General features: G+C 35.4%; 1 protein-coding gene across 4 annotated transcripts in view; it reads right to left on the bottom strand.

Annotated features, from left to right (window-relative positions):
* Positions 1-12,549, bottom strand: part of Oct-TyrR (Octopamine-Tyramine receptor) — a 1,115,181-nt gene that overhangs the window by 119,129 nt on the left and 983,503 nt on the right. For all 4 annotated transcript variants that reach the window (XM_074186521.1, XM_074186523.1, XM_074186522.1 and 1 more), the window contains one exon: positions 9,629-9,959. In XM_074186521.1, the coding sequence (XP_074042622.1) occupies positions 9,629-9,959 (331 nt within the window). The remainder of the gene's footprint in view (positions 1-9,628; positions 9,960-12,549) is intronic.

Here is a 12,549-nt window from a genome sequence, read left to right on the forward strand (position 1 = left end):
TAGGAGAATGGTTTCGATTGAGCCGCCAAAGGCTCAAAGGGGAGATGAATAAGAAAAAAGATGCTGGTACCCAATGAATGATGAACAGACAAGAGAATGAATTCTGAGTTTTGTTAATGCTCAACAAATTGTGGTTTGTGCAATCAAATACTTCAGTTTTATGTTAAATGCTGACTGATAGATGACAAAAAGAAATTATGATTTTTTTTATGCCAAATTTGAAGTATATGTCAGTTTCATAATAAAGGGTGACACTAATTTGATTGCAAAAAATTAAATTTTGTGAACTCCAACCATTTCCAGAAGAGTAGCAGGTGTTTAATATGTGATATATCATCTATTCTGTTTAGGACATTTTGTTTTTTTGGGACTACATAGATATTTGAATGTTCAACCTATGATTTTATTACAATTCTTTAGTTTCGTCACAGTCTGCAGAAACTGATCAAGAATGCTTGATCAAATAATGTTTGGAACAGAAAGTCTTTGAAAATTTTAAATTTGGTTCTTCTGTACAATCATGTGGAGAGAAAAAAGTGCCAACTAAACCATCAAGCATTTTATTATCTGTCTCTGGTACATTTTTCCCAAACAATCAAAAATTGCCAAATAACCCCTTTCGCACACTAATAAACCCACTTCCAACTCATATGCATATCTCAATAAATATATATCATCATCATCACTATAAGTATAACCTAATACGTAGTGAATTTCACTAGTTCGGACTTCCATTGTCTACTATATAAAATGATTTGAAATCCCTGAAACAAGTAAAAAAAGGATAATTGAAAAAGAATAGCTGAAAATAACAATTATATTAAGCAACAATGAACCTGAAATGAAATGATAGTGAAATATCCTACAAGTAAAAATATACACTTCCCTTCATCAGAGGATTATCGGAGAGGATAAGAAGAATTGGTTCCAAGTACAACAGCAGAACCTGTTTCAGATCCGGTAACACTATCCGTAGCAGCCTCACGAAAACCAGGCCCCCAAACGCGGACTGCGATTCCAAGAATTGCATTTACCGGATACCCTGTGAGTGCGGAAAATCCTATATTGGTGAAACTAAGAGGCCATTGAATGTTCGCATTGCCGAGCACAAGAAGCACACACAGCGAGGAGAAACCAGCAAATCAGGAATAGCAGACCATGTTTGGACCCATCAACACAACATCGAGTGGTCCCAAGCTGAGATCTTGCACAGAGAGGAACATTGGTTTAGGAGAAAATTTAAGGAAGCCGCATACATGTTGTCCAACAACGTATTCAGCCAGACCAGCGTAGAAATACGAAACATATTGAAACCCATCATCAAACGAAAAATGGCCAACTCCCGCCAAAACGGTCATCTCTCACGGAATCAGTGAAGCGGAAAATGGAAAGCAGAGAAAGTGAAAGTATTTCAACGACCTATAAATAGTTATCTCTCGGAGGAATCAGTCCAGTCATCACCCGAAGACGATTGTAGATACCAACAATCGAAACGTCGTGAACTAACGTGACTTGGAATCTCTACACCTTTTTATTATTTTCTTTTTTCATTCCTTTAATTTTTTTATTTATTCAATTATTATATTTTTACTTGTAGGTTATTTCACTATCATTTCATTTCAGGTTTATTGTTGCTTAATATAATTGTTATTTTCAGCTATTCTTTTTTAATTATCCTTTTTTTACTTGTTTCAGGGATTTAAAATCATTTTATATAGTAGACAATGGAAGTCCGAACTAGTGAAATTCATCACGAAACATTGTCAATCACCTTCAAACAAGCCTAAAACGTAGTGTTTAGATCACCTACTGATGATGATATAACTTTAGTTATCGAAATGTGCATATATACGTGTGAAGTGAGTTAGTGTGGTGAAGATGTTATTTTTGAATATCTGATAATATATTCAAATATATTCAAAGTAGTCTCAACAACGTTATGTCAAAATGATGTTATATTTGTGGCTGACATTTCTACATAATAGGGATGTAAGTTAAGAGAATGTTATGTAATATTTATACCATTTTGTCATATTTATTTATATTCACTAGAATTATATAAAATATATGTAAAATAATGACATTATTGTTACGTAAAAATCAGGTTGTTCTAGTGGCTGATATTTCGCCATAACAGGAATGTAAGTTTTACATCAACATAGATACATAACACATATCAGTTATGTAACATTCATGTAAGTTTTACATAATTGTGTTTGCTGGGATACTCGCCAGTTTTGGCCATTTTCTTGATATTTTTTTCTCGATTTCATATCCCACTTGCTCATGGAAAAGGTGATTTCATCCTCATATACAGGGTGTTTCAGAATTCGACGGACAAACTTATAACACGTCATTCCTCTTGCAAAATGATGAAAAATGAGGTAGGACATGTGTGTCCGGAAATGAGCCGTTTCAGAAATACAGGGCGTTGAAGTTGCAAAATAAAAAGACCCTTTTCGTCGTAGCTCCCGGACTAAAAGGAATAAATTAATGAAACTCAGCAAATCGATTACGAGCTAGAATGTGCTTCCTCCAGTGTTATGTTTGCTTCAGTATCAGTAGCCAGTGGCGTTCCAGCGGGGTAATAGCTCATTTTTCCCCCCTTATTTTTTACGCCACTGACTTTATATCCACAATAGTCTTTTTTTTGAATTCCTTGATCAATTTTACGTAAAAACCAAATAAACATTCACTATGAAAAAACCAGTAGTTTTCGAGAAAATTGAGTTGAACTGATACGTGCATTCTTATATGGGAATAATCGATTAAAATAATCGAAATTCCAAAACCAAAATTATTTGAACTCTTTTATGATTCTACCATTAATTTAGCGCTTGCAAGTGATGGTAATTATTGTGGGTTTTCTATCATCGTACCAATTTTTGTTATGTTTAGCATATTCTAATGACAAATCATAACTCTTGAGGCTTATTTTCGTGCTTGTCAATAGATTTCATTGTTGAAATGTTTTCATTGTTCTCAGATCTTCGAGTGACTTTGTGATCTGAAAAAAAGTGACCCCAAATAAAATTTGCGATCATTCGGAATCTCGACTGAGTTAGGCTCCAATAATCCTAAAATAACACCATTATTCTGGATTTTGGGAAAATTATTTTTTGTTCACAATTATCCTGTCTTTCCTATTCGTGAAATCACACTTCTCTTTGTAGAATCGTAAATATCTTGAAGAATATTCATTAATAAGAAAATGAAAAACATTCTCAAAGTATACAGTGTTTTCAAATTTTCACAGATGAAGCCGAAAAACAAAATTTTACCAGTAGACTCTAATTATACGCCTGAAAAAAAAAAATGTATTTGGAAGAAGTCAATTTATTTGAATAACCATCTGATAAGATCTTCGCTAACTCTAGTCAGTAAATGAAGTTTTTTAAATAAATGAAGAAATGGAAGTTGTCTATTTACAGCTAATTACATAACTCTTAGTTGGATGTCGGTACTCATAATTCATCTTTGAGTAGAAATATCATGTTCAAAATATACCTTCTCTACACATATTTTAGATAATGTGATAAGAAACAATACTGTTGAAATTCTAGAACAGTGAGTCATAAACACGAATTTCTTTTTGAAATTTACATTGAAAATTCAAATGTGCTTTTGAATAATAATGAGAACATCTGATGAATAATCAATAGGGTAATTGTTCGAAATTTTTTCCGTCAACACTTATACACGATCTGCAACGGCGCAACATAGAAAATCGCACTTTTTCAAATGATTCTAAATTTTCGGCAATCGTTATCGATGCAGCTTGAATGCGGGCGACTAATTCTTCTTGGCTTTTTGGTTCTGTTTCATAAACCAGTGACTTCATATGACCCCAAAGAAAATAGTCAACAGAATTCAAATCTGGTGATCTGGCAGGCCATTTGTGGGGTCCACCTCGACCAATCCAATTGTCTCCGAATTTCCGATTTAGGTACTCTCTAACAGCTAACGAAAAATGAACAGAAGCACCGTCGTGCTGAAACCACATTCCATTCCGGATATTCAGAGGAACATCTCCTAACAATTCAGGCAATACTTCTCCCAAGAAAGTGCTATAATTGTCCCCATTCAACTTATCTGGTAAAAGATAAGGACCAACTAAACGGTTTTCTACTATTCCTGCCCAAACATTCAATGAACATTTTGTTTGATGGCCATGAGGATGAATATCAAAAGGATTTTCCTCGGCCCAAATATGGCTATTGCGAGAATTGAAAATACCTTCCCTTGTGAATTTTGCCTCATCAGTGTATAACACTTGCTTGATAAATTCCGGATTATTTCTCCACATACTTAAAAACCATCGAGAAAATTCAATTCGATCTGGATAGTCCTCTGGTTTCAGTGCCTGAACTTTTCTCAGTCGATATGGGTATAACTGCTGTTCATGCAAAGTCCTCCAAACAGATGATGAAGACACATGCAGCACTCTAGCTATAGATCTACTACTTTCAGACGGATGTTCAGCAGCATAGTTCAATATCTCCTCTTCTGTGATATAATTTCTTACAGTTCGCTGTATACCTGCATTCCTTCTGGTAATTAAAAAACTTCCTGTTTTCCTGAGTCTTCTGTCCACGTTTTCGAACGTTTTCATATTAGGAATTCTATTTCTTCCAGGAAAATTTTCACGATACATTCTTTGTGCCAACCTTCCATTTCGTCCCGATTTTCCACAAATAAGGTGCATGTCCGCTAACTCTTCGAATGTAAAATTCATTTTTATTATACGAAATACACAATCAAACACTTTCTGACAGCTACGTTAACTTGGAAGTGTCATACGAATCTCATTTCATTTCCACAGCCCCCTAACAAATTTATTGTTGTCAATGAATAAAGTAATCCTCATTGCTTAGGTGGATCAAAGATTGTTATAAGTCACGTGAATGTATTCTGAAACTATTCAACCAGTGGCTGAAGAACTCGAGAATATCGGTACAGTTATCTAACAAAACTATAATAGATATGCCCAGGAAACATTGTAGATGGCTAAGGTTGAAACAAGTAATGGTATTTTGGTTAATCGATAAAACTTGGATTTTTACCCAGTGAGAGAAGATAATTCGATAAAACATTCTGAGTTCAGTTTTGCCAACCATTCGTAATTGTCTTTGAAAATCGTTTGGATGGAACATTTTATTAAAAAATAAATCTCGAGGTAAAGCCATTCAGTAGGTCTGCGGGCTCACAACATATCTGCAAAAAAAGTTGGTAAAATGGTAGAAAATCCGCAATATGTTGCCGAAGTGAATAATTTTTCAAGCACACAATGAATGGTAGAATGATGAAAGAGTTCAAATAATTTCGGTTTTGGAATTTCGATTATTTTACTCGATTATTAATATTCCCATATGAGAATGCACCTATCAGTTCAACTCAATTTTTCTCGAAAACTACTGGTTTTTTCATAGTGAATGTTTTTTTGGTTTTTACGTTAAATTGATCAAGGAATTCGAAAAAAAGACGGTTGTGGATATAAAGTCAGTGGCGTAAAAAATAAGGGGGGAAATATAAGCTATTACCCCGCTGGAACGCCACTGGCTACTGATACTGAAGCAAACATACCACAGGAAGCACATTCTAGCTCGTAATCGATTTGCTGAGTTTCATTAATTTATTCCTTTTAGTCCGGGAGCTACGACGAAAAGGGTCTTTTTATTTTGCAACTTCAACGCCCTGTATTTCTGAAACACCCTGTAGATTGTTTTCATAACGTTTCAGCAAAGTCTTATTTGTCATCTTCTGGTGATGCCTGTAGTTTCACAACTAGGGAAGACGGCAAATGAGACTTTATCGAAACTTCACCGAGACTTTACCGAAACGTTGTGGAAATGATCCTTATGAGAATAAAAAACACAGAACATGGATCGAGAAATCACATGATATTCCAGAATATTCTGGGATGTACTGTAGTGCTTTGGACAAAAATTACTCTCGAAATGAAGAGAAAAAAATCCGGATTGCTAGGCCATGGTCGTATGGGACCTGGAGTATCGAATGTTTCGTCTGCTACTGCGTTACATCCTGAAGCCTCTGCAATGACAACAATCAGTGTTGAACTGATTTAAGGTTTCATTCGAACACGACCTACTAGCCTGCGTTTTGTTCTCGTTAATCGTGACCTGGGCCGTGAAAGCCAATGTTTCTTGGAACATTCTCGAATGTACTGAGCCGATCCGAGCGGGTGGGAAATCCAGCTTCTTTATCATGAGCCCTTCAGTCAGAAAACCTGAACTCATAAGTTTCGAATATGCATCTAGTCATTCACTATATTAAACTTTTTTCATGAAAACCATTAATATGTAAAAGACATGACATTTGTAACAAACATGACAGAGAAAAATGCAAACATTGTTTATATTGATCATAAGGTAGCGTTTCAAAGTGATGGAGAGTTCAGATCATTGATTTGAAGTAAAAATAATTTTTTTTGTCACTCTGTCATTTGGAATCAGATTGAGCGGGAGAAAAAATATACAGCATTCTTTTCTACCCAGACACAGACATATAATTGGGTATTACATGTATTATATTCGAAAAACAAACAATGCATTCCTGTAAAGAAAAATTTTGAAATGATCTCTTATGAACAACGACGGGCTTCGTAAAAACTCGTTAATATATCTGGGCTGACTTACTGAATAGATCTAGCCTGATTTCAAAACGTGATCCACTGCACCTTTCCAAAATGGTATCTACTAAGTGTAATTGCGTCTTTCCAAGAAAATCATTCTTATTTGACAAAATGGTTTAGACTTTCACGGCTGAGGTTTTCAGTGTCATTGCTTTTCGAATTTGGAAGCCATGGATTTTTGGAATTTCTTCCTGACGTTTCGCTGGCGCGAGTGGCTAGCTCCTTCAAAGGTTTAACCATCATGGCTTGCTGTCCGATGACTACCTTTTAGGTTTCGTGAAGCGTATTTATGCCTTGTCAGGTGATCCGTTGTATCTGTACCTGTATTTGTACCTGCTCTTGTACCTGTAGACGTACCTGCACTTGAACCTGGAACATTAACAATCTCGCTGCCTATTGTCCTGTTCGTTATTCTTGAATTCCTTGAAATGGGGTTCCATAATCTATTAAGCTTCACCGTTTCTTTTTTTCTGTTGAAATTATCCGTGTGTTTGTGAATCTCTATCGCCTCTCGTACCAGTTGGCTATGGTATCCCTGGATGGGGGCAATTAGTTCTGCGTTTTCAAACAAAATTCTGTGATCTCCTTCACTAAGTGCGTGTTCTGCCACAGCTGACTTGTCCGTTTGGCCTAGTCTACAGTTCCTTTTATGCTCTTTTAGTCTTGTTCCCATGGATCTTTTGGTGGTTCCGAAATATATCTTTCCACACGTGCACGGTATGCGATAGACCCCTGCTGCTGATAATGGGTCTCTTTGTCTTCTGCCGACCTAAGACTTTGTTTTATCTTCCTCGTGGCTTTGAAGACTGTTTTGATGTCGTGTTTGCCCAATAGTTTTCCAATTCTGTTCGTGACCCTAGGGATAAACGGTAGATATGCGCGTGCAACCATCTGATCCTTTTTCGCTTTCTAAACCGTGGTGCCCTTCAGCCGTGGTGCCGTGGCTTTTCTGGTCTCGGAGGCACTGTATCCATTCGATTTCTAGGCCACTTCAAGGTATTTCAGTTCCCTCTCCAGATGTTCTGGTTCACATATTCTCCGAGCCCGTTCAGTTAGAATGGAGATGAATCCTCTCTTTTGGCTAGGATGGTGGTTCAATAGTGCGTGCAGGTATCTATCTGTGTGTGTGTACTAGATGTACTAGTAGAACGATGTGGTACCAGATCAACCCACAAAGTGTATCGAAAACCCACATACACAGATAGATATTTGCACGCACTATCGAACCACCATCCTAGCCAAAAGAGAGGAATCATCTCCACTCTAAGGGAACGGGCTCGGAGAATATGTGAACCAGAATATCTGGAGAGGGAACTGAAATACCTTGAAGTGACCTTGAGATCGAATGGATACAGTGCCTCCCAGACCAGAAAAGCCATGAAACCGAAGGGCACCACGGTTCAGAAAGCGAAAAAGGATCAGATGATTGCACGCGCATATCTACCGTCAATCCCTAGGGTCACGGAATTGAAAAACTTTTGGGCAACCACGACATCAAAATAGTCTTCAAACCCACGAGGAAGATACAACAAAGCCTCAGGTCGGCAAAAGACAAAAGAAATCCATTATCAGCAGCAGGGGTTTATCGCATACCGTGCACGTGTTTAAAGGTATATTTCGGAACCACCAAACGATCCATGGGAACAAGATTGAAAGAGCATAAAAGGAACTGCAGACTAGGCCAAACGGACAAGTCAGCTGTGGCAGAACACGCACTTAGTGAAGGAGACCACAGAACTTTGTTTCGAAACATAGAACTAATTGCCCCCAACCAGGGATACCATAGCCGACTGGTACGGAAGGCAATAGAGATCCACAAACACAAGGATAATTCCAAGAAAATAAAAAGCGGTGAACCTTAATCGAATATGGAACCCCATTTTAAGGAATTCAAGAATAACGAACAGGACAACAGGCAGCAAGATTGTTAATGTTCCAGGTTCAAGTGCAGGTACGACTACAGGTACAAGAGCAGGTACGAGTACAGGTACAGATACAATGGATCACTTGACAAGGCATAAATACGCTTTATGAAGCCTAAAAGATAGGCATCGGACAGCAATCCATGATGGTCAAACCTCTGAAGAAGCTAGCCACTCGCGCCAGCGAAACGTCAGGAAGACATTCCAAAAATCCACGGCTTTCAAACTCGAAAAGCAATGACACGGATCATTCTCATTTGTCGAAAAATTAGAATTATTATTCATTCAACGTACCTGTCAGAACTTTATGAAAGTCTAAAACACTTTGTGACAACTCTTCATAGAGCTCAAATGGAAAGTTTACATTTCCCCACTTGACTTTCAAACTCCACACTTTTACTGAATGCTCTGCATATTGGAAAATCTCTCAAATGATGTCTGAATTTTTCAAATGTAATATATTTTTTTTATTTCCATCCATTGCATATAAAAACTGTAGTCATTCGAAATCGTTATTGTATTGAAATTACTAGTTTCTATTTCAGTCATCCAAATAGTTTATGCATATTTCATTGGATGTAGAAGTATTGCGACAGTGTGTTCAAGCAAAATATGATCACCGAACGGCGATCAGAGAAAATTGCTTTTTGTAAAGTGAAGTTAATTTTCATGATGTTATTTTCCTTTCAATTCCTCTCAGTCTCCGTTTTCAGGAGATTTTCACCTCACAAAACGGGTTTTCAAGAGAAAATATCTACTTCTCTCGTTCCTGATAATACAAGAAGGTTAAGAGACTAGAATATTTTGTCTTGATGGCAACACTACACATACCATTATCATAGTCACTTTCTGATGATGCGAAACATGCTTCAAAATAATTGATATAGTTGTAGCGTGTGAGAGAAATGTTTATGTAATATACAACTTCCAATCGAGAATAAGAGTGATGATTTCTTTGGGAAAACAAAAAGAAGTTTAGACTAGTTACTTCATATGATAACATTATATAATACTCGCTTACTACATGTAAAATGATTTTATTACATCGACTCACCAAATATCCATCGCCCTAAAACGGTATACGCCACATTAAATGGAAGGACAAGGAGAGCCACGGTCAGGTCGGCCACAGCAAGAGAGATGATGAAAAAATTCTGAACTATTCGCAATGGCTTGTAGGTAAAAACGCTCAAAATCACGAGGACGTTTCCTATTACTGTGAGTAGGATGAAAAGGGACAAAGTTCCTATTGTGATGATCACTTCCCATTCAGGAATGTCTGTTGAACCGAATATGGTGGAGAAATTGCCGTACGGCTCATCGGAACAATTGTTGTGTTCTTCTCCCATTATTTCATCGTGCTTTTTGAACGACACAGGACATATCTGAAACAAAAGAGGGCTTCAGTTATCGAATGAAACAGAGAGCTGAGAATTATTTTCAAAGTATTTCCCAACAACGGATTCGTTCGACCATTTCGTTTCATACAGGATGAGTAACATTTAACAACTTGAGCTTTTTCTGTGAGCTTCTTTTGAGCTTGGAAGTGAACCATTAAGCAATATTTTTTTTTCAATCCAATTCATTCACTCACATTCAGAAATAATATGAAACGCCTCTTCACTGTGAAGGACTTCAATATTGAATCAATGAACTGAAAAACCTACATACTATTCTTGAAAAAATTGGTTAGTTGATGAAAAGTTATTTTCAATGAAAATAATTGATCATTATTATCACTGTCAATAATTTGGATCGTTAATTTTGGTTTCTGGAGATCTTCCGGTACAATATATCTCATTTTCCAATGGATGCATTTCTGATGAGCTTGCTTCAATCAAAATGAGCTTCAGCTTCATATTCAGTAGACCCTTGTTGAAATTTTCAGAAACACGTGTGATGGTACTTCAAGAGTAATCATCGCTGAATACTTGGCTGACCAAATCCAGTATATTTTGTTCCACTGCGTAAACATTGCATTCGTAGTAACGAATAAGCATGTGTTCATCCGAAAGATGGCGTAGTGAAAGCTATTTCGGTCTTGCGATGGATTCATTTGATGAAAATATATGTATATGCTGAAGAAAATGGAGATCATAGGAACATTTACAAAGTGACCAACAATTATTCGAAGTATGTATAGATACTCAACAAATTTAGGCCTGGTGTAACGCAAACTCCTTGTGCTTCAACCTGAACAAAACAAAACAATTTGAATTTGAATAACCACTACATAGAAAACAAACAGCACACTAAATTCCTAGGCATTCAGATAGACAATAAATTAAATTTTGAAGAACATGTATCCCATCTGAGTGAAAAAGTATCTAGTGGAGGTTATGCTATTAGAGTGATATCAAATGAACTAGGATACACTACAGCTAGAATGACTTACTTTGCACTGATCGAATCTCATATTCGTAATGGAATAACGTTCTATTACGAGAGATTCATCAGCCACAAAATATTAACTGTCACTTGTTTAAATATAATGGAAACAGTATGCCCAATTCATAAAAATGAAACTAGCATGTACACTCCCGGAACAAATTGTCACAACACCAGACAGAACCATATGCTTCACTAACCTGTTCCAAAATTCACCTTGACTCAGCATTATCTGATTTATGAAAGTATTAAAGTATATAATCACCTTCCTACCATTATAAAAAATAGCACAGATATCAAAAAGTTCCGAAGTACAGTTAAAGATCTTTCAATCAAAAAAGCTTATAATTCGATACATGAATTCTACCATGATAACCTATAATGTTCACCTAAACTCATATGTCTTGTTAATGTTTTATTTGTGAAATTGCTATGTCTGTATTTTTTATATTTTATGTCATGTATGTTTTATTAGTGAAATTGCTATATTTGTATTTTTTATATTTTATGTCATGTATTGTATTTTGTATTTTTCATATTTCATGACATTCATTTGATTTTTTTACAAGACTTTGTCAATAAGATACTAATCTTCCGACAATAAAGCATATTGATTGATTTATATTCCATAATGGTCCTAATTTTTTCTTCGTCCATACTTATGCCTTCAGTGTCTAATAGCCTAAGAAAGCAACTTCTGTTTGATTAAATATAGATTTGTTAATATTAATTTTCAATCCTGCATTGTCCAATTCATTTATCAATAAATTAATATGTTTCAGGTGACTTTCTTAGTCTGTGGAATATATTATAATAAAGAATAAAAGCATTGCATTTATCTAGGATTGTATGGATTGTCCTAACCAAAGCTGAACAAGAACTCTGTACACCATATAGAACTACTCTAAATCTATACAAGACTCCATCTAATGAAAATGCTGTATAATCCCTACTGTCTTAATGAAGTGGAATTAACCAAAAACTATGTTTTAAATCTATTTTAGAAAGTATTTTTGCATTTATAATGCTTTCAAAAATTGCATCAATATTTAAAGGTGCCTCGTATTGAGGTGTAGTATATTTATTATTATTTCTAGCATCCAAACATAATCCTAATTCACCATTATTATTTTCTACTACAACAATAGTATTATTGTATTTTGAATTGCATCTCCCAAATATTTTATTTTCTAACATTGTTGTTATTTCTTGTTGAACTTGATTCCTATATTTATAAGGAATAGGGTATGTTTTAGACTCGAAAGTTTGTATACCATCAATCTGTATTTTATGAATATATTATATATATATATACTCTATTTTCATAATTAATTGAATTTGGATATTCATTTGATAATGTTAATACTTTATCTTTCATTGCTTGCTCACATTCAATATCTAATATGGGTTTTTCATCTATTCGTTTGTTATTTACTTGATTTATAATATTAATATTTATTTCGTATTTACTTCAATTATTGTCTATAAATTCAATAATTTCTTCCCCGATTTGTAATATTCCTTTGTCATAGTCAATTATTACGTTATTTCTGTCAGGTTCATCTGATCCAATTATTGCATCACATA

The sequence above is a fragment of the Leptinotarsa decemlineata genome, unplaced genomic scaffold (assembly GCF_025532065.1).
Source record: "Leptinotarsa decemlineata unplaced genomic scaffold, Ldec_3_MD MMD2_P_RNA_scaffold_2, whole genome shotgun sequence".
Classification (NCBI taxonomy): domain Eukaryota; kingdom Metazoa; phylum Arthropoda; class Insecta; order Coleoptera; family Chrysomelidae; genus Leptinotarsa; species Leptinotarsa decemlineata.